The 27,464-nt window shown below is 39.7% G+C and overlaps 1 protein-coding gene across 6 annotated transcripts in view; it reads right to left on the bottom strand.

Moving 5' to 3' along the window:
- Positions 1-26,445, bottom strand: part of Ddx4 (DEAD-box helicase 4) — a 58,133-nt gene extending 31,688 nt beyond the window's left edge. For 2 of the 6 annotated variants that reach the window (XM_045139002.1, XM_004664932.2), the window contains exons 1-7: positions 26,374-26,445; positions 17,808-17,871; positions 16,155-16,229; positions 14,589-14,666; positions 12,401-12,451; positions 8,731-8,790; positions 641-742 (exon numbers count right to left, since the gene is read on the bottom strand). In XM_045139002.1, coding sequence (XP_044994937.1) covers positions 641-742; positions 8,731-8,790; positions 12,401-12,451; positions 14,589-14,666; positions 16,155-16,229; positions 17,808-17,871; positions 26,374-26,445 — 502 coding nt within the window. Of the gene's footprint in view, positions 1-640; positions 743-8,730; positions 8,791-12,400; positions 12,452-14,588; positions 14,667-16,154; positions 16,233-17,807; positions 17,872-26,373 lie in introns of all 6 variants that reach the window. The other 4 variants (XM_004664931.3, XM_045139003.1, XM_004664933.2 and 1 more) reach the window with 4 other exon arrangements.
- Between the last annotated feature and the right edge of the window lie 1,019 nt (positions 26,446-27,464).

Here is a 27,464-nt window from a genome sequence, read left to right on the forward strand (position 1 = left end):
TGCAGTTACTATACTCAGAAACCAACATGAATCACTTCACCACTTGATCACAAGTTACCATCCTGCTCCCACTATTGCCCAATCTAACATTACCAGCCCTTCCGATATTTCACGGTTTTTAAAATGGGCAACTTCTTCACTGAAATCTTTATTACATATGTATTGATGGTTTTAGCTTTCAAAGTCCCTAAATTGCCCTCTATTAAAGAGACACATGCATTTCTACAGTGACTTCTGAAAACAACACCTTAGAAAAATGGTGGCTAGAAGTGTTTCACATAGAAAGCCGTGTTGGTGAGAGAAATGTGTTAAAGGGTAGAGCTGTACAGAAGGCTACTTAGGTTTAAGGTCAGCCATATTCCCAAGGCTCCAAAACACCTAATACTAAAAAACTGGTAATACAAACACCTAAAAAAATTCATGGGATCCAACTTAACCAATAAGTAATTACATATGTATCTAAAAATAACGTGGTGTGTGTGTATGGTGGGTAATTTTATCAATTACTATGCTGTTTTAATTTGCTACATTATTAATCTTATTGAATTCTACTAACAACTTTATGTGAGAGGGGTTTGGATTATTTTTAATCATTTCCTTCTTTAAAAATGAAGCACAACATTCACAATCCACTACTAACTTGATCTTCCCAGACCAAATCCTCCACGGCAACCTCGGAAACTACCTCTTCCACCTCTTCTGAATGGCCCCGAGGTTTCTGAATCATTTCCATCTTGACAGCCTATAATAGTAAAGCACATACAAGAACAGCACAAAGTAACAACAGTGACAAAGAAATCTTGGAGACACAGTAATCAAATTCAATTTAAGCTTTGTATAATTAAATGACATTAAATAAAAACATGAAGACATTAACAGAAAGATATTAGAAAGACACAGTGACCTATCAATGTTCTACCTTATTAATACACATATTGTTAGAACTAGTTTAAAAAAAAAAAAGAACATGGGCTAGAGAGATGGCTTAGTGGTTAAGGTGCTTGCCTGCAAAGCCAAAGGACCCAGGTTCAATCCCCAGGACCCACATAAGCCAGATGCACATGGTGGCACATGCATCTGGAGTTCTTTTGCAGTGGCTGAAGGCCCAAGCACATCTATTCTCTATATGCCTCTCTTTTTCTCCCTCTCAAACAAATAAAAGTTTTAAAAAAGAACATTACTTGCTTTAAGAATCAAAGTTAAAAATGTGTAAAAGAACAGTGTTGCTTAAATACAACACTGAAAGTTGCCACAACTGCACCATTAACTAAATTTCTACAATCTACAAAAGGATAAGAAAACCCAAGTTTCTATTTGCCCACCAAAGGAAGTAATAAACACCTTAATCAAAGCACCAAGAGGTAGACACATATAAATTCCCATTTCCTGTAATAAACTACTAGTAAAATTGGACTCCACCTAAAGCAAAAGGGGACCACTTCCCAAACCAAAGTGCCAAGTACACAGAGAATAAACCGACAATGTCTAGTCTGTACACTTGCAACTATTCATCCCTATGCATGACTGATAAAAGCCCTGCATTTGGGCTGGAGAGATGGCTTAGCGGTTAAGCGCTTGCCTGTGAAGCCTAAGGACCCCGGTTCGAGGCTCGGTTCCCCAGGTCCCACGTTAGCCAGATGCACAAGGGGGCGCACGCATCTGGAGTTTGTTTGCAGAGGCTGGAAGCCCTGGCGCGCCCATTCTCTCTCTCTCCCTCTATCTGTCTTTCTCTCTGTGTCTGATGCTCTCAAATAAATAAATAAATAAAAATTAAAAAAAAAAAGCCCTGCATTTTCTACTCAACAGTAGATGATATGTACTTTAAATGCCTGTATTAAAATGAAACCAAACTAATTCAGTCCTGTCACTGGAGCTGGGAATGTAGCTGAGTGGTAGCCAAGCACGTTAAAGGGTGCAGGTTTTATCTTCAGCACCACCGAAAACAAAAAACAAAGTAGATTCATATTTATACTTCTATTACCTAAATGTTACACTCCATAATCTGTCAACAGTCCATACTCTAAAATGGTTGTGCCAACTGACCTTCTTAAAAAATATTTGAGAGAGAGGCAAAGAGAGAAAATGGGCTGCAAGGGCCTCTAGCCACTGTGAGTGAACTCCAGATGCACATGCCACCTTGTGCATCTGGCTCATGCGGGTCCTGGAGAATTGAACCTAGGTCCTTTGGCTTTTCAGGCAAGTGCCTTAACAACTAGGCCATCTCTCCAATTTACCACTTTAAAGACTTTGTCAAGTCTATGTCTTTTCAATGAAGTTTACCTTCAGGCATCTTCTTCCCCTTTTATGAAAGTAAAAAAAATAAGACATATGATAACATAAATCTGAGTTGAAAATATAATAAAATGACAACCTATGCATCTATCTTCCAGCTAGACAAATTCTCCCTAACATAGCTACAAACATAAGTTTCTGTTTCCTCCTTTCTAAACACCTCTCCATCCCAACATTCAATCAACACTCTTAATTACTTTAAATTTCTCTGCTCTTCTGTTAATATTGTCAAATACATATTTAAGTAACATGTTTAGTTTGTTATGGTATATGGAACATGCCATATACCTCTAGTCTTTCTTCTCCCCCACAAATTAGGGTCTCACTCTAGCCCAGGCTGACCTGGAATTCACTATGTAGTCTTAGGGTGGCCTCAAACTCATGGTGATCCTCCTACCTCTGCCTCCCAAGTGCTGGGATTAAAGGTGTACACCACCACACCTGGCAAATGTGTAACCCAGGCTGGCCTCAAACTCCTGATCCACTGCCTCATCAGCAATCTCTTACCGACATACGCCACCACAACTGCCTTTTTTTCTTAATTATTTATTTAATTCAGCTCACTTGCTTCTTATGCAATGGGTACAGTTTTGGCTATAAAATTGCCTTTAAGAACCAGCTGCTTCTGCTGCATACCCTAAGACAGTCTGATATGTTCTGGGCTGGAAAGATGGCTCAGCATGTAAGAGTGCTTACTGCACAACATGATGACCTGAATCCAATCCTCAACGTCTACACAAAAAGCCAGGCACCACTGTTCACGCCTGGAACTCCAGCACTATGGAGGGTGTGGAGACAGAAGAATTACTGGGCACCTCAGTCAGCCAGTCTAACCAAAAAAAAAATAAACAAACAGGTAGCTCTAGGTTCAATGACATAATTCTGTGCTAGGAAAACAGGACAGAGTGGTAGAAGACAACTGATGTCTTCTTCTGGGCTCCACACACATGCACATGATGCATGGGCATCTGCACACACATGCATAAAGACAGACAGACACAGATACACAAACGGCGTGCCACACATACTATGCACACAAAAAAGGAGACTAGATATGATCTATAATGTTTTCTGTTATAGCTTAAAAATAAAGCTCACATTTCCACATGGTTTGGTATCCATAAACTGGGAAATTCAGTTTTCAAATCGCAAAGGTTTGGCTTATTACTGATTTTTGCCTTTATTTCATCTAATGACGGAATATGGCACATGATATATATGGGATAATCTGAGATAGATGGTCAACTTGCACATGATTGTGATATATGCTTATGGAACATTGTACAATTCTACTCATTTTTAAGAGCATATAAATCCAAACAAATATTACTATAACCGGTAAAAATAGTACTCAACTCCTCTGCATTGTTGGTAATTTCTGGTTTGTTCAATCTTACTAATTTCTGGGGGGAAAAGGCAGCTAAAATCTATTAGAACACATTTTTCCCAAAATGTTTACTGTTTGGCTTCATATATTTTAAGAATGTTTAGATTCAAGCCACATTCAAAATCGTAATATCTTCCTGATGAATTAACTTACTCCTAATATGTCTACCTTAAATTCTATTTCATCTCCCATCTCTGCATGAACTGTCTTTGGGCTAATATTAACACCTCTATTTTTAATTCTGAGGTGAAATGTGTTTACCTCAGTTATGATTATGGATTTTTATCTCTACCATCTTGTTTTTCATGTTTTTAATTTACTGTTTTTTCAATTTTTTGTTCTCTTTTCAATGCTTCTAGTTAATTTTACCCCAATGGTAACCTATATATTATCAATTTCATCTCAAACAATTGAGAATTAAATTATTTTCAATCTAGTCCTGTTCCCATTGAGTTCTATCTACTCTCCTACTGGGTTGTATCTATTATGAAGTCATGTGCCTTATTTTTTTTCTTTCTCTAATTACCCTTTAATTTTACTTAAAAATCTTTCTGTTTCTATCTATTCTTTCATGTGAACTGAAAATGAATATAAGCCTTTTATTTGCTGATTATCTTAGTTCTTTGTACTTCTAACATCCTTAAGTCATCATTAGTCTATATAGCCAATGGTAAAATCTACCCATGTGTTTGCCAAGTTCACACTTTATCTATTTTTGGCTCATTAGCATTGTTTCCTATTCCTTCTGTTCTGCATTCAGGTGCCTTCTTAGTACTGCCAATGATCTTACAGCTCTTCATACAAATGCCTAGAAGTTTTAACTATGATTTTTATATAAACAGCATTATTTCCCATTGGTACCTAAACATATGAATATAGTAGTTTAAGAGCTATTCTCCCTCAGAATTCAGAATTTAGTATTCTGTCTTCTGGACTTTACCTTTACTAAAGAAAAAAAAATCTGTTTCAAGGGTATTCTTCTATTAAAAATGAATCTTTTCTTTTTTTTCTGCTATTTTTAACCTTTCAAATACTATAATTGCAATGCATACACAAGGGTGAGATGTTCTTATTTAATATACTCAGGACTCATTTGACTCAACTCTGGGAAAGCCTTTTCGGTGTCTGTGTGGAAGACAGAAGTTGATTTACTGTGTCTTCCTCGATCACTGATATCTTGATTTGATTGATAGAGTAGCTCCCTTGGCTCAGAGCTCATGGTTCAGCTAGTCTAGCTAGCAAGCTTGCCACAAAGATTCCCTATCTCTGCCTCCAAGCTCTGGTTTTACAGCCACCCAGCACTTATGAGTGCCAGGAATCTGATATGTGGTTACACAGCAAGCTCTTCACCCACTAAGCCCCCTAACCCCAGCTATTCTTTGAAGAGCCTTCCTTCCCACATTCTGATTCTATTTTCCAATCTAGTAACTGCATTCATGTTTGCCACTTCCAATGTAGAGAATTCCTTGGCGATATTTTGTGTGCATGTGGTGTACATGCACATTTATGTTTGTATGTGCACACATTTGTGTGTGCATGAACATTATGCGGAGGTTAACGGACAATCTCGGGTGTCATTCCTAGGAATGCCCACATACCTTCTTCAAGGTCTCTCACTGACCTGGAGTTCACCAATTCAGCTAGACTAGCTAGCCAGCAAGCCACAGGGGTCCTCCTGTCTCTGCCTCTGCAGCATGGAATTACAGACATGTGCCACCATGCTCAAGTTTTACATGGTGTTGAACTTAATCATAGATTCTTATGCTCATACAGCAAGTACTTTACCAACTGAGCTATCTTGAATGAGACTGGGTCAGACACTGGTTCTAGTCCTGTCAGGGCAGTCAAGATGACAACCATGTTCTATCCTTATGCCTCTGTCCCTGACTGACTACCTATGAAAAAAGCTACCTGGCTCCTATCAGTATCATTCATAAATAAAAAGGTAAAAATAAAGATACTCAATAGAAAAATAGACAACAATCTTAAATGGTCACTTGACCAAAGATGTTGTCCAAGTACCCAATAAATGCATGTAGTGTTCCACATTTCATTCTATCAAAAATGTGCCACCAAATTCCTAGCAGAATGATTAAAGTGGAAAGAAAAAAGATCAAGTGTATTAGTGAGGATATGGGAATATACATCCTAGTATTATAAACTCTTTTAAAACACCTCAAAATTTATTAATGACATATGTATATGTGTGTGTGTATACACATGTATATATATATATATATATATATATATACACACATGATACATAGATATTGATAACTATATATCCATATATACACTATATATATATATATATATATATATATATATATATATATATATATATATATATATAAAAGCTACAAAGATGTTTACATATGGATACATAATATGTACACATAGATACATTCATACATATCCTGGTAGCTAGCAATTCTACTTCTCTGTACCAATGTAACAACCAACAGAGCATCCACAATAGCACTTTCATAATAGTCCCAAACTGAAAGTAATTCCAATATTCATGATTAGAAGAGTAGGAAAAAGAATACTGCACAGCAAAGACACAATCTACAATGATCAGGAATATAGGCATTAACCTGCAAATACATTAAGCAGAAGCCAGAAACAAGACAGTACATACTGTATGATTCCCATCATATCAAATACAAAGCAGACAAAATGTATCTATAGTGCTAGAAGACATGATAGAGGTTAACCTTCAGGAAGATGTTTCTAGTGAGTGAAATGACCATGAAATGAGCTTTGGCTAAGGGGCTAGTAATTTCTATTTTTTAACCGAGGTGTAGTGAACACTGAACAAAGTGCTCAGTTTGTGAAAAAGAACTGTGCTACATACACACTTATGGTACATGCATCTATGTTGTGTTATATTTCAAAAAAAACTTACACATATTTATCAAATGACCATTATTTGATAACTTCACATCTTCAAATGTGTATGTCTATATGGAATGGGAATAAAGCCAGTCATGGTGGTGCATACCTTTAAATCTCAGCACTCAGGAGGCAGAGGTAGGAAGGAGGATCACTGTGAGTTCGAACACAGCCTGGGACTACTGAGTGCCTGGGCTAAAGTAAGACCCTATCTCACCAAAAAAAAAGGAGGAATCAGAATCAAGAGCAGGTGTGGCTTACTAACCACCCTACAATCACATAGTATTATACATGACTTTTGGCTGCACTGTTTAAATTTACATTAAATCAATTTTAAGTAAAGGTAGAACAAAGATATTCACTGTTCTCCAGAAAACAAACAGAAATTTAAAAACATGGGCTGGGGATGGAAAGATGGCTTAACGGTTAAGGTGCCTAAGGACCCAGGTTTCATTCTCCAGTACCCATATAAGCCAGATTCACAAGGTGCCACATGCATCTGGAGTTCATCTGCAGTGGTTAGTGGCCCTGGTGTGCCCATTCACATTCTCCCTCCCTCCCTCCCTCCCTCCCCGCTCTCTCTCTCTCTCTCTCTCTCTCCCCCCCCTTCTCTCTCAAATAAATTTTTTTAAATGGGCAACAATTCTAAACAATATGTCAAAAAAATTTTATTAATTAAAAAAACAGTAAGACTGGGACAGGATGCAGCTCAGCAGTCAAGTGTTTGCCTAGCATGCACAAGGTCCTGACTTCAATGCTCAGCACTGTAAAGGGAGGAGGTAACTAAAACATATATCATGTTTATTGTTCTTGAATTTTTTTCTCCAACATCACATCTTTGCAAAATTATCTTAAGGTTCAATTTAAGAAAATCTTCATTCAATCTGAAACCAAGAAGTTCTACTTCAGTAGGGAGAGACAGCTAACCATCTCATGCACAGAAAGAAAGGATGTTTCCAAGTTGCAGGAATAACAATTTGTCTGACCAACCATGTGCTTCCAACCAGGAAAACTGTTTTATCAAGATTTACATGCCGGTTGCAATTTTATAGTAGCTTCACTATGTTTTTTGAGAGCACTTGTTGTTGCTGCCCTATCATGTCTTCATAATTAATCGAAAGTATACGTGGTCATTTTTATAGCATCTCACCTCAAATTCACTGATGGGATACTGCTAGATTTGAACAAAAGTAATCTGCATTTTTCTTCATTTTCCCAAATTTACAATGAGCCTATTCAAGACAAATACTTTCCCAATTCATTTATGTTGTGACTGATCAATAGTCACAACAAACCTCTTTTGGAAATTATAGCATATTCTCAACATCAGAATGGAGAGGTGGGCCTCCTAAACAGTCACTCACAAATTCACAGGATCAGAATAGAATGAAGACTGGGAAGAAGAAGGGATTCAATGGGAGGACGACAATGGACTGTTGGGAGGAAATTATTATGGTTTATTTTCTATACTTATGAAAACTGTCAATATAAAGCTTTTTTAAAAATCAGAGTAGGAGGGGCTGGGATATGGCTCTTTCTTGGCATGCATAAGGCCTTGGTGTCAGTGCTCAATACCAAGAAAAGAATGTATGGCAGGGCTAGAGAGATGGCTTAGCGATTAAGGCACTAGCCTGCAAAACCAAAAGACCCAGGTTTGATTCCCCAGGACCCACGAAAGACAGATGCACAAGGTGGCACATGCATCTGGAGTTCATTTGCAATGGCTGAAGGCCTGGCACACCCATTTTCTTTCTCTGTCTCTCCCTCCCTCCCCCCCCCCCGCTCTCTCCAGTAAATAAATAAATAATTTTAAAAGATTATATGACATAGCCAGGCATGGTGGCACACGCCTTTAATCCCAGCACTCAGGAGGCAGAGGTAAGAGGATCACCGTGAGTTCAAGGCCACCCTGAGACTACAGAGTGAGTTCCAGGTCAGCCTGAGCTAGAGTGAGACCCTACCTCAAAAAACCAAAAAAAAAAAAAAATTATATATATATGAGAGACATATACCTAAGGAAGAACTAAAAGGAGGAAACACAAACCAAAGTTATTTTAATGATTTTCAACATCAGAATTATTTCCCTTCAACCCGTCTATGGTCCACATTGTCGGTTTAGTGGTTATATACAATCTGTTGCAAGGCATTGTCCTTACCGCCTCTCTTGGAAAACCCTCTGTTCCGAGCTTGATTTTCTTCACAGTCATTATTAGACTCTTGAATAAAAATGTAACATGTGAATAGCATTCAAATAACTCTGAAGACATTGTAGCTAAAGAATAGCATGGTAGCAAGATAAACTGGTAGGAATACAAAATATATCCTTAAAATATAGACATTTTAATTCTTGAAATAATTTTAACAGAAATATAAAAATATTACTCCAGGTAAATGCACTATACAAAATATCTAATTTACCTCATATTAAATATTCAATATATAATTGAGCACATACTAAATCCCCACTTATCTTCTAGGCACAAAAAGCCAAAAAGGAAAAGAACAATCACACAAGTAATCAAGCAGTTCTCAGCCGTGGCGCACAGGCCTCTAGAAACATATACATGGCTGCTGTGTTTATAAATGTCATCATTTTTATTTCTGTAATGTACTGCTCTTAATAATTTTCTAAATACATTGCAATTTTTCTTCATCCTAATGAAACAATTCAAATCATCCTGCCTTTTCTGTTTCATGACAGTAACAAGTAGTATTTCCAGCATTCTTATCTACCGTGGTGTAAGGGTAATTCATTATACTAACAGTTCCATAAAAGTCATCTGGCCAGGTAAGATAGTGCACACCTTTACTCCTGGCACTCAGGAGGCAGAGGTGTAGCAGGATCACTGTAAATTCAGGGCCAGCCTGGGACTACAGAGTAAGTGCCAGGTCAGCCTGGGCTAGAGTGAAACCCTACCTCAAAGAACACCCCAAAATATAAATAAAACGTTATCTGGAGAAATGATTAAAATGAATGCCCAGTTCTCCCTTCCCCGAGTTCATTACGAAAGTTCACAGTGACAGGCTGGAGAAATGGCTCGGTGGTTTAAAGTGTTTCCTCCAAAACCTAACAGAGTTCGATTCCCCAGCACCCACATAAAGCCAGATACACAAACATGATACATGCCTCTGCTTGTTACAGCAGCTAGAGGGCCTGGTGTGCCCATTCTCTTTGTCTTTGTCTGTCTCTGCTTGCAACTAACTAAATGATTATTTTAAAAGAACTCAGTGACTAGGAATGAGTAATTTTTTTTTTAATTTACAGTTCTATTAGTAATATAACTCCAAACTTTCTGGAAGCTTCAATGCCATGTGTTGGAAATACAAAGATGCTTTCAAGGTATCTTTGTACATGTTATTAATGTTTAGTGCCCAAAAACTTTAATGACATCAAGTGACAGCTTAGTCTATCAGCTAAATTCCTGTACAAAAATGTACAAGCTTACTATGTTTTTATAAAATAAAAAAATAGATGTTCCTGACATCTGAAGAGTCCTGTTTGAGCATCTGAAGTCACCTGATACGTAACCTGACTTTCTGGAAAGGAAGACTTAAGGGAGATGAACAAGAAATAGAAGAAGGTTAGCCTTAAGATTAGTAACAGCTGAAATTTACTACCTGAATGTAAGAAGAAAAATCCTACAGATTTGTAAGAGCTGGCAAAGAGAAGGGAATCTTACATCATCTTTGACCTGTTACTTCCCTGAAAAAAACCTATGGCTATTTTGACCACCCTAAGACATTAAATAACGACAGAAATTGGGTGAAAATCAACTGTACTATTTTTGTAACTTCTTATGGCTCAAGCTATTTCAAAATAAATTATTGCAAGAAGTTATCTCTCCAAGTCTAAAACACAAAGCTAAATACAAGTCAAATAATGATCCTGAGTTTAGTTACAAGCCCATGCTTTTTTAATGTGGGTCGTAACACTCAAACTCAGGTCCTCATGCTTGCAAGGCAAGCACTTTACCAACTAACTTCTCTCTCCTGTGTCTAGTCTCAGTTTTGACTTCAGGAATTATAAAGCAGAGCAATACCAATCCTTATTTCTTTCCTATGGTGTTGGGGAAGGAACCCAGGGTCTTGGGCACATGAGTAAGTAAGTTCTCTACCACTGAGCTGCATCCCAAGCTCAAGCTTCAAGTATCTGCTGAAGAAAGATGGATGCCATATAAGACGAATGTGTCTAGTGCTGAGCTTTGTGCTTTTATATCAATTTCTACGCAGTGGGCCTAACAACCTATCAGATGGTAGTGCCCATCGCCTTTAATCTCAACACTCAGATGTAGAGGCAGAAGGATCCTCTATGAGTAGGAGGCCAGCCTGGAATTACAGAGAGAGTCCTCAGTCAGCCTGGGCTACACCTCAAAAAAAGAACCAGCTTCAAGAGAGGCGAACAACCGGCTCCAGGGTCGCTCACGCGGCCCACAGGTGGAAGGCAGAGCTGAACAGACTCTGCAACTCTGACTGTTTTATGACGTGCATGGTTTCCAAACAGAGGAGGCATCAGAATCACCAGGGGTGCTTCTGGAATAGAAATTCTAAGGTCTCACTCACAACTACTCTGTTGGACCTGGGAAAGCAGTTATCTGTCTTCTAGCAACATTATTATCTGTATTCCCCCAAGAGGAAGTACTTTAAACAGAATGTTTTGTTTTACTTTTAGCAATTAATTCACTTCTAAGCATGTTAGTACATGCTAAGTATGTGAGTGAGTATATGCAGGTGCACAAGCATTTGTGTACACATGTATGTAGACAAGAGAGGTCAATGTTAGGTATGTTCCTCAATCACTTTCTACCTGAGCCTAAGAACATTTTAAAAAATTATTTTTATTATTTACTTATTTGTGTGTGTGTGTGTGTGTGTGTGAGAGGGAGAGAGAGAGAGAGAGAGAGAGAGAGAGAGAGAGAAAATAGGCATGCCAGGACCTCTAGCCACTGCAAATTGACTTGAGACACATGTACCACCTGTGCATCTGGCTTATGTGGGTCATGGAGAATTGAACCTGGGTCCTTTGGCTTTGCAGTCAAGCGTCTTAACTGCTAAGCCATCTCTCCAGCCCAGAACTTTTAATGCCAAGAGAAACTGGCAGGATCTAAAGCAACAGAAAGAGAGCCCGGGGGGGGGGGGGTGGCTCTTTGGAATGCTAAGAACAGAGAAAGGGGACATTTAAAGGGTTATGGGAAGAAGAGGCAAGCTGTCCTAAGGAGGAGGGCCTCGGGTGATGTGACTGACTCGGGTGAGAACGGGAAGTGACAGCACACCCCTTTCTCCTTTCAGTACTCAATTACCTAGAAGAAGATGGTTCCAAAATCCCAGAACTAGGCATGGCCAGTCTATTTTCTGAGACAGAATCTCTCACTCTGAACCTGTAGCTAACTGATTCAGCTAGACTAGTCAATTAGAAACACCCAGAAACCCCATCTTACCTCCACAGTAATGGGATTACAGGTGAATCATAGTACCAAGATATTGAATCCTGGGGATCCAAGCTCGGGTGCTAGTGCTTGTGTGGCAAGCACTTTACAAAGCAAGGCATCTACTCGGCTCCCTAATTTACTTTTTCTAATGCCTATCCCCTTTTCTTCTGAAAACATAAAATTCAGCAGTCTTTACCTCATAGATGAACGAGGTAAGTGGCAATGAGCTATGCTAAGATGACCTTGGCATCTACAAATCATGCTCCTTGACTGAGGAGCCTAGCGCTGCTTCAAACACCTGCGTTAGAACTGGACCAGGCTGAAATGCCCGATTTGAATTTCTCTTTTGTATGTTCTCCTGCCATTACAGTTTTTAACATTACCACAAAACACAACTTACCTCTCCAGAAACCAGAGCTATGACCTTCTTCCAACCTGTTATTTAAAAAACCTATACAAAATATGAAATGAAATTGCAAATTTCTGGGGAGAAGTCTATACTCTATAGCTTTAAAAAAGTCTTTCAGGGATAACTGGTTATGATACACTTTTAAAACAAGGTAAACTATATATAATTGTATCTCTGCATCTGAATGACAACGCATTCCATTTACACTAAGATTTCTGTCAGGTTATCAGCTCTCTTAAAGGTTAAAAACAGTACCTTAACAGAAATGCCATTACTTTTTTACTTTCAGTAAATTTTGTATTAACCTCAAATATCCTATGATCCTCTGTATGTACAAGGCTAAGACAAGGGCATATGTCAATATAACCACAATATGCTTGCCATTCAAAACTTCAAAATAATTTAAATTTAAAAATTAATTCACTAACTCATCTGCCACATAGAACAATTCAACTAAATTATATCCCAATCTATGATCATTTTTCCCCTCTCAGTAACACAGAAATCCCATTTTCATTTTATTTACCAATTAAAACCACTTAAGATATGCTTTTGGGGGCTGGAGAGATGGGTCAGCAGTTAAGGCACTTGCCTGCGAAGCCTAAAGGACTCATGATAGACTCTCCAGGCCCCACGTAAGCCAGATTCACAAAGACAAAAGTGTGCAATGTCACACATGCACCCAAGACAATGCACACATCTGGAGTTCAATTGCACTGATTGGAGGCCCTGGTGTGCCAATTCTCTCTCCGCTCCCTCCCCTGCCACATAAAAAAGGCCAGTCTGTTGGGCTTGCCTCAAAAAAAAAAACAAAGATATGCTTTTAAAATTTTTCATTTTATAAAAACCTGTATCTGGACTGGAAGGATTGCTTAGCAGTAAATGAGCCTGCCTACAAAGCCTGGGGACCCAGGTTCTATTCCCCAGTCAGCATAGTATATGGAATGCCTGTCAATTATTATCTTAACTAAATTATACAACAGATATCTTTGGGCTGCCCTAATACAAGAACCAATTACTATTTGGACACTTCATTTGACTGACACACAAAATGGATGTGTATATATCTCCATCACTGAACATCTTCAGGTTCAACAAAATTTATCTTTCAGCATAAAATTTCATGGAAATTTAATACCAAATCTACATATGAAATCAAGTACCATATAGCCCACTATAGGACTGAGTAGCAAAAAAAAAAAAATCTTTGAGAAGATACATAATTTCAAAATATGTAGATAATCCCTATGGAAGAATGAATTCTCCAAAACTAAGACAAATTATCTTATTCACTTAAATATTTGTAATCTTTGAAGTTGCCTAGAAAATGAAATTATTCTCCTAACTGCTGGTTGTTCCTCCTTCTTCCTCTAAGAATCAGTGTTGAAGTTCCAAAATGTTTGGGAAGGAAGATCTTCAACTTATACATTATTGGACCTGATCTTAAACTGTAAGGTCTGATTTATAATTTTGTTGTTGTTGTTGTTTTTCAAGGTAGGGTTTCACTCTAGCTCAGGCTGACCTGGAATTCACTCTGTAGTCTCAGGGTGGCCTCGAACTCACAGTGATCCACCTACCTCTGCCTCCCGAGTGCTGGGATTAAAGGCATGCGCCACCATGCCCGGCTGATTTATAATTCTTAACTTCTTAAGGAAAATGCAATTTCATAGCTTCTACTGGTCTTTGCTTAGCTAAAAAGGGAATTAAAGCTCATATACAAGAGGTAAGATGGATTCTTAGGAGATTAGAAGCCTTGAGTAGTAAAGAGAAAGAACTAGTTTTCATATATATGGTGACTCCATCTGAAGAGATGATACATTAGGAATGGCTGTTTTAGCCAGGTGTAGTGGTGTAGCCTTTAATCCCAGCACTCGGGAGGCAGAGGTAAGAGAACTGCCATGAGTTTGAGACCACCCTGAGACTACATAGTGAATTCCAGGTCAGCATGAGCTAGAGTGAGCCTCTACTTGGAAAAAGAAAAAAAAAAAATGGAATGGTGTTTAACAAAAAATAAATAAATAAATAAATGGGACACCACATCTAAAGCAACATGAACTGTTGCTCTTACACTATGGGTCCCTTGGAATCCTCAAATTCTTAAGAGTGGCATACTACAAAAGATTAACCTGAAACCTTGGAGGAACTTAAGTTTTGGTTGTAAAATACTGTAAGTAATTACCTCTGTTTCCAAAACTCTTTCCTCTTCCAAAACCCCCTGTTGTAGGTGGATTCTCTCTTTTATTAGACTCACCAGCATCTGAAAATGTTTTAAACAAACTCTTTAACATGCAAAATCAATTACTTCAAAAACCAGGAATGGGGTTGGAGGAATGGCTTTGCAGTTAAGGTGCTTGCCTGCAAAGCTAAAGGACCCGGGTTCAATTCCCCAGGACCCACGTAAGACAGATGGCACAAGGTTATACATACATCTGCAGGTCATTCGCAGTGGAGGCTATGATGTGCCCATTCTCTCTCTCACTCTCTCTCATATAAATAAATAAATAAATTCTTAAAATAAAAAAAAAGAGGAATGAAGTGCTTGGAAGATAGTTTAGCAGTTTTTCTACCACTAAATATCTTCAAGACCACATCTTTTAAAAACATCCTTAAGGGCAAAATGCAATGGCATGAAGAATACAAGGGAAGGAGGCTAGGGTTCAAGAGTCCAAGGGCAGCCTTGGCTATGTAATACCAGCTCAAAAAAAATCAACACAGGGCTGGAGAGATGGCTTAGTGATTAAGCTCTTGCCTGTGAAGTCTAAGGACCCCGGTTCAAGGCTAGATTCCCCAGGACCCAAGTAAGCCAGATGCACAAGGTGGTGCATGCATCTGGAGGTCATTTGCAGTGGCTGGAGGCCCTGGTGCACCCATTCTCTCTCACGTGCGCGTTCTCTCTCTACCTCTTTCCCTCTCTCAAATAAGTGAAATAAAATAAATAAAAAGAAATCAACAACAAAAAAATCCAACTTTGATTAAATAACTTCTTAAATACTAATGAGCTAACAGAAAATGTTTCCCATTCCACCTTGTAAGGAATCTAGTCTGACATGGTGCTTCATGTCTAATTCCAGCACTCTCAGAAGGTTGAGATGGGGAACTGCAGGGAGTATGAGGCCAGCCTAGGCTACAGAATGAGTCCTAGACCAGCTTGGGATTCAATGTGAACATACCTTAAAAAAAAAAAAAAAAAAAAAAAAGCCTAACACCCAAGAAAGCAGCCCTTCTCACCCTAATCTCCTAATTCCAAAGTTTTGACAAATATTCTTTTCACATCAATACCTAGAAATCAATAATCCTAAATTAAACAGCAGCTCTGCAGAATATATTTGTCTAACCAATCTGTCTGTCCAGTCAACTAATATGCTTTATTATCCCAAAGAACTAAAAGCACAAAGAACACTGGCATTAGCCAGCCATGGTAGCACAGGCCTGTGATCCAAGCCCTTAGCCAGGGTAGGAAGATCCTAAACTCAAGGCCAACTTGGGCTGCATCCTACCAAGAGAATTTTAAAGTCAGCCTGGACTATGCACAGAGCGCCCTCTCTCGCGCGCTCTTGCTCTTTCTCCCTTCCTCTTCTCTCAACAACACACTCCACTAGCCATTTTTAAAAAATGGACTTATTTTACCAACAAAATTTACATTTATTACACTAATTTGTAACAGACCTAGCTTTGCACCCAACAGCCATGAGAACTTCTGTTCATTATTCAGCAGGTCAAGAGATTAAGATCAAATGATACTTACCTCTGTTTCCCAAACTCCTCCCAGAGGCAAATCCACTTCTCATGAAATGATCTCTTCGAGAAGGACTATCTTCCACTTCTAAAGTAAAGAACATTTTGGAGCAAGTCAAATAGAAATATCTAAGTATGCAAAATTTAAGCCTTTTCAGTGTGACCACACAGGATGAATATTATTGACCTGAAAGCAAAAGGAGGCAAGCTTGGTGGTACCGGCCTGTTATTCCCAACTACTCGAAAGGCTGAGAGAGGAGATAACCTCTCTCCAAGGCCAGCCATGAAAAAAAATTAAGCAAAACCAGTATTACATGCACAAAATTCTTTAATCATACCACAATCAAATTTGACTTTTTTTTTCAAGGTAGGGTCTTGCTCTAGACCAGCCTGAGCTGGAATTCACTATGTGGTATCAGGCTAGACTTGAACTCACAGCAATCCTCCTACCTCAGCCTCCCAAGTGCTGGGATTACAGGTATGCCAAAATATGCCAAGGATTTTCCTTACCATCTTGGGATCCTTAGCACAGTAACATTTTTCTAAATTAAAACCACATGGAAGTTGAGGAAATACTTCCATTGGTAAAGTGGCTGCCAGGGGACCTTAGTTTAATCCCAGAACCCATGTAAAAAAGGAAAACAAAAAAGTGGGCAGGAGAAATGGCTTAGTGGTTAAAGCACTTGCCTGTGATGGATCCAAGTTTGATTCCCCAGTACCCATGTAAGTCAGAGGCACAAGGCAGCATGTGCATTTGGAGTTTGTTTACTATAACTATAGACCCTAACATGCCCATTCTCTCTCTCAATTTCTCTATCTGCCTCTTTCTGTTCCTCAGTCTCTCAAATAAATGAATAATTTTAAAAAGCCAGGTATGGTAGTGTGCACCTGTAACCCCAGCAATGGGGAAGTAGAGACAGACAGATCCCTGGGGCTCACTGGCCCGCCAGTCTAGCCTACTCATCAAGCTCCATGCCATTGAGAGGCACTGTCTCAAAAACAGGATGGCACCTGAAGAATGACACCCAAAGCTGCCCTTTGTAGGACTGCTGATTGCAGAAGCAGTTGCCAATGGCCAGGTCTGCCATATATTGACATCATGCCCAACTGCTTCAACAATCAACAATCTTACAATCTGTCTTACTCCCTCATATCAGGACAAAATCCTTAGCAACCTAGAAGCCAAATGTGCATCTTCCAGGTTGAATGGAAGTTCTTCAACAACGCCCTGATCAAGTAACACTGCAACACTGCACTCTCCTCTCTCCCTACTCGAGGGAACGGTACCTCCACCCAAAAACCGCAATTCGGATGACTCGTCACCAGAAGTGGCTCTTTATATTTTATTTATTTATTTGCAAGCAGAGAGAGAAAAAAGAGAGAGGGGAAAGGAGGAAGGAAGGGAGAGAATGGGACCTCCATGGCCTGTAGCCTCTGCAAACAAACTCAGATGCATGTGTCACTTTGTGCATACGGCTTTATGTGGGTCCTGAAGGAATCAAACCCAGGTCATCAGGCTTTGCTGGCAAGCATCTTAACCACTGAGCAAACTCTCCAGCCCATTACCAAAAAGTTTTCAGAACATACTCCATATGATGTTCATCATTCTGCTCCTCATTTACTAAAGCCATTAACCTGAATATTTTTACCTTTTTGCTTTAACACATACCTGATGTGGCTAAAGTCCTGCTAAAAGTGTCTCCATTTGCTCCAGAAGAGTATTTATCCTGTAAGAAAGAAGAGCAGTTTTCTACTTTGAATTGAAGTGTATCATCGCCAGGCGTGGTGGCACATGCCTTTAATCCATGCATTCAGGAGGCAGACATAGAAGGATCACCGTGAGTTTGAGGCCACCCTGAGACTTCGTAGTGAATTCCAGGACAGCCTGAGCATGACCCTACCTCAGATTTAAAGAAAAAAAAAAAAAAGTGATAATCTACAGCCAAGGAGTGTCCCACTCATTTCTGGATTCCATTTTACTGCAGCAGTCATTCATTCATCTATGAATATGGCTGTAATTTCACACTGCAACAGCCAAATTGTGGCTGAGACTGTTAGGCCAATCTAAATTATTCACTACCTAGCACAATGTACAAAAGGTTTGCTGATATCCAACTAAGTTTAGTCACTGAGGTCGCCCATATCCTTGAAAAGTATAACCAAGTATTATTATTAAAATGCTTGCCATATAGTTTATATTTCAGTATTTCACAGTATATTCTCCAGAATTAAATTAGCAGGTAACAGATTCTATAGTATAGAAATTTATTTGCCAAAGTTTCACTGTGGCCAACATGATGGCATACAGCAGTAACAGCAGCATGCAGGGTCCCAAGGCAGTAGCATTATGAGATCAAGTTACCTTTGGCAATACAGTAAGACCCTGTCACAGAGAGGCAAAGGAAAATAAAAACCAGCAAAAGCTTCCATTTTAACATATACAGGTGAAACACATTAATGTAGCCACATTATTAAAAAGGAATTCACTATAAACTAATGAAAATTCACTTGTGCATTGAAAACAATTTATATACATATACATTCTGCTGTAGTATTTCAAATTCAATGACATGGTAAATCATCAGCTACAGACTCAGAATATTCGTGATTAATCTCAATTAAACTTGAGTGTGCTGTAGTTGAAACTTGTCTTCAATGCTCTAAATACTGACTGCTCGTGCTCCCTACGTGACTCTCAAACTCCCTGCTGTGAAGCACACACAGTGCTGTGGCAGGGGTTCACTGACTGCTCGTGCTCCCTACGTGACTCTCAAACTACCTGCTGTGAAGCACACACAGTGCTGTGGCAGGGGTTCACTGACTGCTCGTGCTCCCTACGTGACTCTCAAACTACCCGCTGTGAAGCACACACAGTGCTGTGGCAGGGGTTCACTGACTGCTCGTGCTCCCTACGTGACTCTCAAACTACCTGCTGTGAAGCACACACAGTGCTGTGGCAGGGGTTCACTGACTGCTCGTGCTCCCTACGTGACTCTCAAACTACCCGCTGTGAAGCACACACACTGCTGTGGCAGGGGTTCACTAACTGCTGTACTGAGTTCACTCAACCTTTGTAAGAAATTCAGTAACTGAATGCCATGTTAACTCTCCAATCTTCTAACATTTCTTGGGATTCCTCTGAGCTGAAGACAACGTGAGTCATTTTTCCTCACTTCTAACTCCTTCAATGCCTTCTTTCACCACTAACTCACTCCTTATTTCCTCTCACTCCAAGTAGGGCAAAACTTTGAGGGTACAGCTCTAAAGCCCATGTACATGAAAATAATGTCAATAATTTAAGAATGAAAGGTGGCCTAAGTTGCTAAATACTATCTTAGGCAACTGACTGCTTTATCACAGTCACAATCTTCTTTCAAATAAGTTCATTTTAAAAGTCCCAAAGTTGAAAGGAGTGGACCAAAGAGTGTATCTTCTGGTAATACTTGTTTTCAAAATTTTCTTTCACAAAAGACACTAAATGGGGGCTGGAAAGATGGTTTAGCAGTTAAGGTATTTGCCTGAAAAGCCAAAAGATCTCAGTTCAATTCTCAGGACCCACATAAGCCAGATACACATGGGGGGCATGCATCTAGAATTTTTTTTGCAGTGGCTGGAGGCCCTGGTGTGCCCATTCTAATTCACTCATTCATTCACTCATATTCTCTCTCCCCCTCTCTCCCCCCCTTTCTCTTTCAAATAAATAAAAAAATATATTTTTAAAGTGAAAAAAAGACACTAAATGACTTTTAAGACTACATTTATGTGATTGTGATGGGGAGGTAATATGATGGAGAATGGAATTTCAAAGGGGAAAGTGTGGGGGGGAGCGAGGGAATTACCATGGGATATTTTTTTATAATCATGGAAAATGCTAATAAAAATTTTAAAAATAAAAGAGACTACATTTATGAACTTCAAAAGTCATCCAAACATTTATCTGAGTTGTCATTCAGGAAAAATGACAATAGCATCATTAAAATGCCTTGTACTTTTGGTAACTGCTCTAATAAGTAGTACCATTAATACCACAGCTATCAAAAACAAACCAGAACAATGATCCAATATCATTCCTATCTCAAGTAAAACCCTGAAGACTTTCTTTTAAAAAATATTTTATTTTAAAAATATTTATTAAATGAGGAAGTGAATGAATGTGTGTGTGTGTGTGTGTGTGTGTGTGTGTGTGTGTGCGCGCGCATGCGCGCACCACAGCAAACTTCAGACACAAGTGTCACATCGTGAACCTTGCTTTGGATGGTGTGGTAATTTGAATGTGACAGTCTGAATGTATGGCCCCAATGACCCAGGTATTTATTAAAACTGAGCTTGAGGGCTGGAGAGATGGCTTAGCGGTTAAGCGCTTGCCTATGAAGCCTAAGGACCCCGGTTCGAGGCTTAGTTCCCCAGGTCCCACGTTAGCCAGATGCACAAGGGGGCGCACGCGTCTGGAGTTCATTTGCAGAGGCTGGAAGCCCTGGCGCGCCCATTCTCTCTCTCTCCCTCTATCTGTCTTTCTCTCTATGTCTGTTGCTCTCAAATAAATAAAACATGAACAAAAAAAAAATTTTTTTTTAAATTAAAAAAAAACTGAGCTTGAGACCTGAGCCCCTAACAGGCAGATCGGGGGCGGAACTGAGTCTAGCCCTACTAGGTGTGTGGAGAGCAGTTGGACCTCTGACTGAGTTTTGTGGTTCTGGTTGTTGGTGATTCTATGAAATAAGCCACCTTCTTCCATCATTGATGGCATTCCTCTGGTGTATGTAAGCCTGAAATAACCCCCTTTCCTCCCATAAGCCGCTTCTGGTTGAATGTCTGCCCAGCAATGCAAAGCTGACTGCAACAGTAAACTGGTACCAAGAGTGTGGGGTTGTTGCTGTAGTAAATCTGACCACGTGGATTTTGGTCTTTTGGAACTTGTGTGCTGGAGAAATGTGGAAGGACTTGGTATTTGGAACTTGAGAAGCTTCACAGTGAATTAAGCCAAATTTTATGGGTGAGAATTTGAAAATGCTCTAAGTAGGCTGTGAAGGCTTGGCTTATGAACTTTCAAAAGGGAAGGAGCAACAGCATAGAATTTTGTTGGGACTAGTGTAAGGGCTGGCAGTGTTCTTCTACCAAAGCCCTGAGAATGTGAGCAAGGCCGAATTTAAAAGTAATGGACTGGGCTGGAGAGATGGCTTAGCGGTTAAGCACTTGCCTATGAAGCCTAAGGACCCCGTTCAAGGCTCGATTCCCCAGGACCCATGTTAGCCAGATGCACAAAGGGGTACACATATCTGGAGTTCATCTGCAGTGGCTGGAGGCCCTGGTGCGCCCATGTATGTCCTCCCTCCCTCCCTCCCTCCCCCGCCCTCTTTCTCTGTCTGTCAATCTCAAATAAATAAACAAACAAAAAGTCATCTGGTGTGGTGGCATATGCCTTTAAAAGTAATGGACTGGGGGCTGGAGAGATGGCTTAGCAGTCAAGTGCTTGCCTATGAAGCCTAAGGATCCCGGTTCGAACCTTGATTCCCCAGGATCCACGTTAGCCAGATGCACAAGGGGGCGCACGCGTCTGGAATTTGTTTGCAGTGGCTGGAGGCCCTGGCGTTCCCATTCTCTCTCTCTTTCTCTACCTACCTTTTCTTCTCCCACTCTCTGTCACCCTCAAATAAATTTTTAAAAAAATTTTAAAAAGGATGGCTTATCCTAAAAAAAAAAAAAAGAATAATGGACTGGTGTGCTTGGTGGAAGGTATAAACCTAAAAGGTATATGATTTGAAGTTGGAAGAATTCAAACAAATTTAAAGTTACAGGCACAGAGACTGATTGTAAGTTGCTAAAACTACTTTAAATAGATTACCACCATTAAGGGTGAGCCAAATTGCTTTACAAGGGAAAAACAAGGGAAAAGATGCCCAAGGGTAAAAATCCATCCAAGAAAGGCTCAATATATACGAATAGAAATTGTTTTGAAAGTAGACAACTAAAAGGACGGTCTGTAGCCATCGGATGCTGAAAGATGCACACACTCTCCTAGAGCCTCCAGAGGGAAGGCAGCCCTGCTGATCTCTAACTTCTGGTTTCAAGGCCATGGAGAAAATAAACTTCTGTTGCTTTAAGTTATCCAGCTTGCAGTAATTTGTTACAATAACTATTTGAAACTAATATATCTGCCCTTTCTTTTTAGCATTTTATTTATTTACTGAGAAAAGGAGGGAGAGAGAAAATGGGCATACCGGAGCCTCCAGTCACTGTATACAAACTTCAGATGCATAAGCCACCTTGTGCACATGGCTTACATGGGTACAGGAAAATCAAACCTGGGTCCTTAGGATTCTCAGGCAAATACCTTAACCACTAAGCCATCTCTCCAGCCCCAACATCTGCTTTGTCTTAATTCCCTAAACAAGCCAAGTTTGTTTTTTCCTGGAACCTTTATGTATGTTCAGTTGAGATTCCCTACAAGCTTTTCAGCTCATTGAGTCACTCTCAGGGAGGTGGTCCTTTTCCACTTAATCTAAAGCTACCCTACATGATACACAACTCTTACATGAACACACACACACACACACACACACACACACTTCTTCCTACTTTATGCTCTTTTTACTATAATTATTTGGTTCTCAAATGTTCATATTCTTCTGTCTCCCCAAATAAAATGCAATGCCTTTAACAGCAAGTACTTTACCACGTTAAACACTATATCAGCACACAAAACTAAATAAAAATGTTAATGAGAAGCACTCATGAAAAATCTGGTCACAGGGCTGGAGATCTGTCTGTCATCTGTTCCCTGATGAGAAAGACTAGTGTTTGCAGTCACCCCAAGGAAAAGGTTTCCCACCACACCAAGCAGGGCAATTACCTTCTCGCTGCTGGGACAGACACCTGAAGAGAAAGAGCACACAGGAGGAAAGGGCTTCTTTCAGGCTTATAGATCCCAGGGGCGCTTCATCATGGCAGAGGAAGCTGGCTTCCACACACCCACAGCCAGAGCCCAACAGCCAGCACCCACAAGCACTCACAGCCAGAGCCCAAGCTGACTCTAACACAGCTTAGGGAGGGACGAAAGATCCAAGCCCAATGACAGGGCTCCACCTGCTGCAGACTTAACAACCATGCTCAGTTTCAAACACTCAATACAATATGGACAACATGCTATAGTACGGCATGCTATTTAAAAACAATTTATGAAGATTTAAAAACAAAAATCTCAGACTCAGAGGAAAGACCTAGTCTGTGTCCAAAAATTAAAATTTGCAGTATAAAATTTAAAAAATAAAATAAAATTTGCAGTATAAAAAATGTATTGAGAACCAAAGGGAACAGAAAGCCATAAGATGGACTCTTGACCATTTAGACTATTGAGTCCCATTCTGGGAGAAGAGATATATTAGACAATTTGGCATAAATACTCATGATAGTAAAAAGCTACCATCATTTAAATGCTCACAAATATAAAAATCACTTATGAAAAATCCTTCCCACAAAAATCGTATGCAACTGAGAAATTATTTTTAGGAAGCAAGGTGCTTGCTTGCAAAACCTGATGGTCTGGGTTCAATTCCTTAGTACCCATAGCCAGATGCACAAAATGGCACATGTATCTGGAATTCGTTTACAGTGGCAAGAGGCCCTGGTACACCCATCCTCTCATTCTCTCTCTCTCTTCTTGCAAATAAATAACTTTTTAAAAGCTGGATTCAAAAATGTTCTATACTATATATTTTTGGAAAAACAGAAAAAAAACACTAAACATTTAAATGCAGTTATGGCAATGAGCAAGATTTAGGTGATTTTTTCTTGTAAAAAACATATCAAATTTTATGATGCAAAGAGAACTATAACAAGGTAACAAAAAGATGTAATTGCTAAGATAAGTTCAATGACAAGAAATGTTGTACGTCAAGATTATTGTAAGGGGGCTGGAGAGATGGCTTAGCAGTTAAGCGCTTGCCTGTGAAGCCTAAGGACCCCGGTTCGAGGCTCGCTTCCCCAGGTCCCACATTAGCCAGATACACAAGGGGGCACACGTGTCTGGAGTTCATTTGCAGTGGCTAGAGGCCCTGGCGCGCCCATCATCATCTCTCTCTCTCCCCCTTTCTTTCTCTGTCTGTCACTTTCAAATAAATAAATAAAAATAAACCAAAAAATTATTGTTTTAAAAAAAAAAAGATTATTGTAAGGTATTTGAATTCAAACTCACTTATCAATTCAAATCCAATTAACTCAAATACTGCATATAGTGTTTTGTAAGGCACAAAACTATCACCTAAATCACAAAGTGTCAGAATTGACTACACTCACAAAGCAAAAACTCTGAAAAAAGAGAGAGACAAGTTTTGGAGCCAGGGAGATGGCTTGGCATCAAAGGCCCTTGCTTGCAAAGCCTGATATCCTGGGTTCAATTCCTGAATACCCACATAAAGTCAGATGTACAAAGTGGCACATGCATCTGGAGTTCATTTGCAGAGGGTAGAGACCCTGGCACACCTATTCTCTTGCTCTCAAATAAATAAATTTTTTTTAAAAAAGAAGTTTTGGGGCTGGAGAGATGGCTTAGCAATTAAGGTGTTTGCCTGCAAAGCCAAAGGACCTCAGTTCAATTCCCCATGACCCATATAAGCCAGATGCACAAGGTTGCACATGCATCTGGAGTTCATTTGCAGTGGCCAGAGGCTCTGGCATGCCCATTCTCATTCTCTCTCTCAAATAAATAAATAAAATTTTTTAAAACGAAGTTTTGGAGGACTAGAGAAATGGCTTAGTGGTTAAGGTGCTTGCCTGTGAAGCCTAGAGACCCATGCTCGACTCTCCAGATCCCACATAAGCCAGACGGACAGGGTGACACAAGGTGACATGTGTGCACATGTCTGGAGATCAACTGCAGTAGACGGAGGTCCTGGGATGCCAATTCTCTCTGATTCTCTCATAAAAAAAAGTTTTGGAGACACTTTCAACTATAATTTTTTGCAAAAACCACCTTAAGGAATTTTTAAATTTAAGAAATGTTATGGGATCTGGAGAGTTAAGGCACTTGCCTGCAAAGCCAAAGGACCCAGGTTCTATTCACCAAGACCCACATAAGCCAGATGCACAAGGTGGTGCATGTGTCTGGAGTTTGTTTGCAGTGGCTGGAGACCCTGGCACACCCAACCCCTGCCTCTTTCTCCCCCAAATAAATAGAAAATTTAAAAAAAATGTTTTAAAAAAGAAATGTTATAGGCTGGAGAGATAGCTCAGCATTTAAAGAATTAGCCTGCAATGCCTAGAGACCCTTGTTCAATTTTCCAGTGTCCACATAAAGGCAGATGCACAGGGTTACACATGCATCTGGAATTCATCTGCACTGGCTACAGGCCCTGGTGCATCTTCATTCATTCTCCTCTCTCCCACCTTGCAAGTAAATATTTTTTGAAAACAAGTTAAATACATTCCGCTGATCTATGCAGGAAAAAGAATCTGTTATTTTGAATAAACTGAAAGGCTCATCTGAATTAGCATAACATATTTACCCCAAGAGTTCTCCTTCCATAACCAATTTTCTACCAAATAAACAAACAAAAAAAGATAGGAGCTAGAGAGAAGGCTTATCAGTTAAGGCACTTGACTGCAAAGCCTAAGGATCCAAGTTCAATTACCCAGTACCCATGTAAGCCAGATGCACAAGGTGATGCATTCATGTGTCTGGAGTTCATTTGCAGCAGTTAGAGGCCCTGGCACACCCATTCTCTCCCTCTCTCTCTCCATCTCTCAAATAAATAAATATATTACAAAAACTTTTTCAAAATTCAAGTGCTGCTCATAACCAAATCATTTTTTTCAATTTTGTCCATACAAGTGCCTCTCAAATACATTCAACTACATTTTTATGAGCTTGCTTTCACCTGTAAGTACTAAAGCTTTCACCTGTAAGTATTAAATCATTGAGATTTAACTTACAGTGTTAATATTACAGCCATTTTAGCCTGTATCAGATTGCCACAGATACATTATTGTACTTGACTGTTGGCCCGCTTTTCTCATTCCCATAAAAGTTAATAAAAATCACATGTAGACAAATACATAAACTGGCTGGAATAATCTAGAACTTTCCCACCAGTTTGTTTTTTTTAAGCTGGAGCTGTGACTCATGGGCAGAGTGTTTGCTTAGTATGCACAAGGCCCTAGGCTTGATACACAGCACACAGTAAGAAAAAAAAAATCCACAGTATTTAATAGCTGTGCAGTTTAAACTGCATTACCTTCTCAAATACAGGAACATAGGAAGACATATGAGGTTTGATGATTTCCGCTTCCCAATCTTCATCTCCCATGGTGGCTTGAAGTTCTTTTAAGAAAAAACAAATTACACTTTTGACCTTAGGTCAGCGCTGTCTCTTCAAACTATGGGGATGGGGTGCTGCTCAGCCACAGAGCACGTGGTTGGAGCTTCAGCACAAGTACAGTGCCTTTCCGTGTACATCTCTTGCAATTATTCAACTAATGCACTCATCTATCAACAAGATTTTTGCAGTGGGGGAATCAGATTTGCTTCCTAGCTAGAGGCATTTATGTCCATCCCTTTTACCTTTCAAAAGCTAGATGGGGCTGGTGAAATAGTCATCAGCGGTTAAAGGTGCATGCTTGTAGGAGCCCTCGGGGTCCAAGATGAATTCCCCAGTACCCAACATAAAGCCAGATGCACAAAATGGCACATGCATCTGGAACTCATTCCGGTGCACCTCTCCCTGCCCCCTGCTCTCCTCTGAAAATAAGTGAAATTAAAATAAAATATAGCTGGGCATGATGGTGCATGCCTTTAATCCCAGCACTTGGAGGCAGAGGTAGGAGGGTCACCATGAGTTCAAGGCCACTTTGAGATCACATAGTAAATTCCAGGTCAGCCTGGGCTAGAGAGAGACCTTACCTCATAAAAACAAACAGACAAAATAAAATATACATTTTAAAAAGCTAAATGAACCATTAATCCCCGTACCCAATGATGTGCAAGTTTCTCATTTCCGCCTCCCCCCCACAACCTGTTCTCCATCAAATGACCCACAAATGGCTTGTTGGATATGAAGGGAAGACAGACTTTCAATATTCTATTCAAGATTTCTCCCCTTAAAAAAATAAATAAATATGGGCTGGAGAAATAGCTGAGCAGTTAAAGGCACTTGCCTGGGAAGCCTAAGGACCCAGGTTCAATTCTCCAGGTCCCACATAAGCCAGATGCACAATGTGGCACATGTGTCTGGAGTTCATTTGCAGTGGCTAGAGGCCCTGGTGTGCCATTCTCCCTCTCTCTCTCCCTAATAAAAATAATAATAATAAATAAGATGAAACGTTAAAA

This window comes from Jaculus jaculus, chromosome 20 (genome assembly GCF_020740685.1).
Source record: "Jaculus jaculus isolate mJacJac1 chromosome 20, mJacJac1.mat.Y.cur, whole genome shotgun sequence".
NCBI classification, from domain to species: Eukaryota; Metazoa; Chordata; class Mammalia; order Rodentia; family Dipodidae; genus Jaculus; species Jaculus jaculus.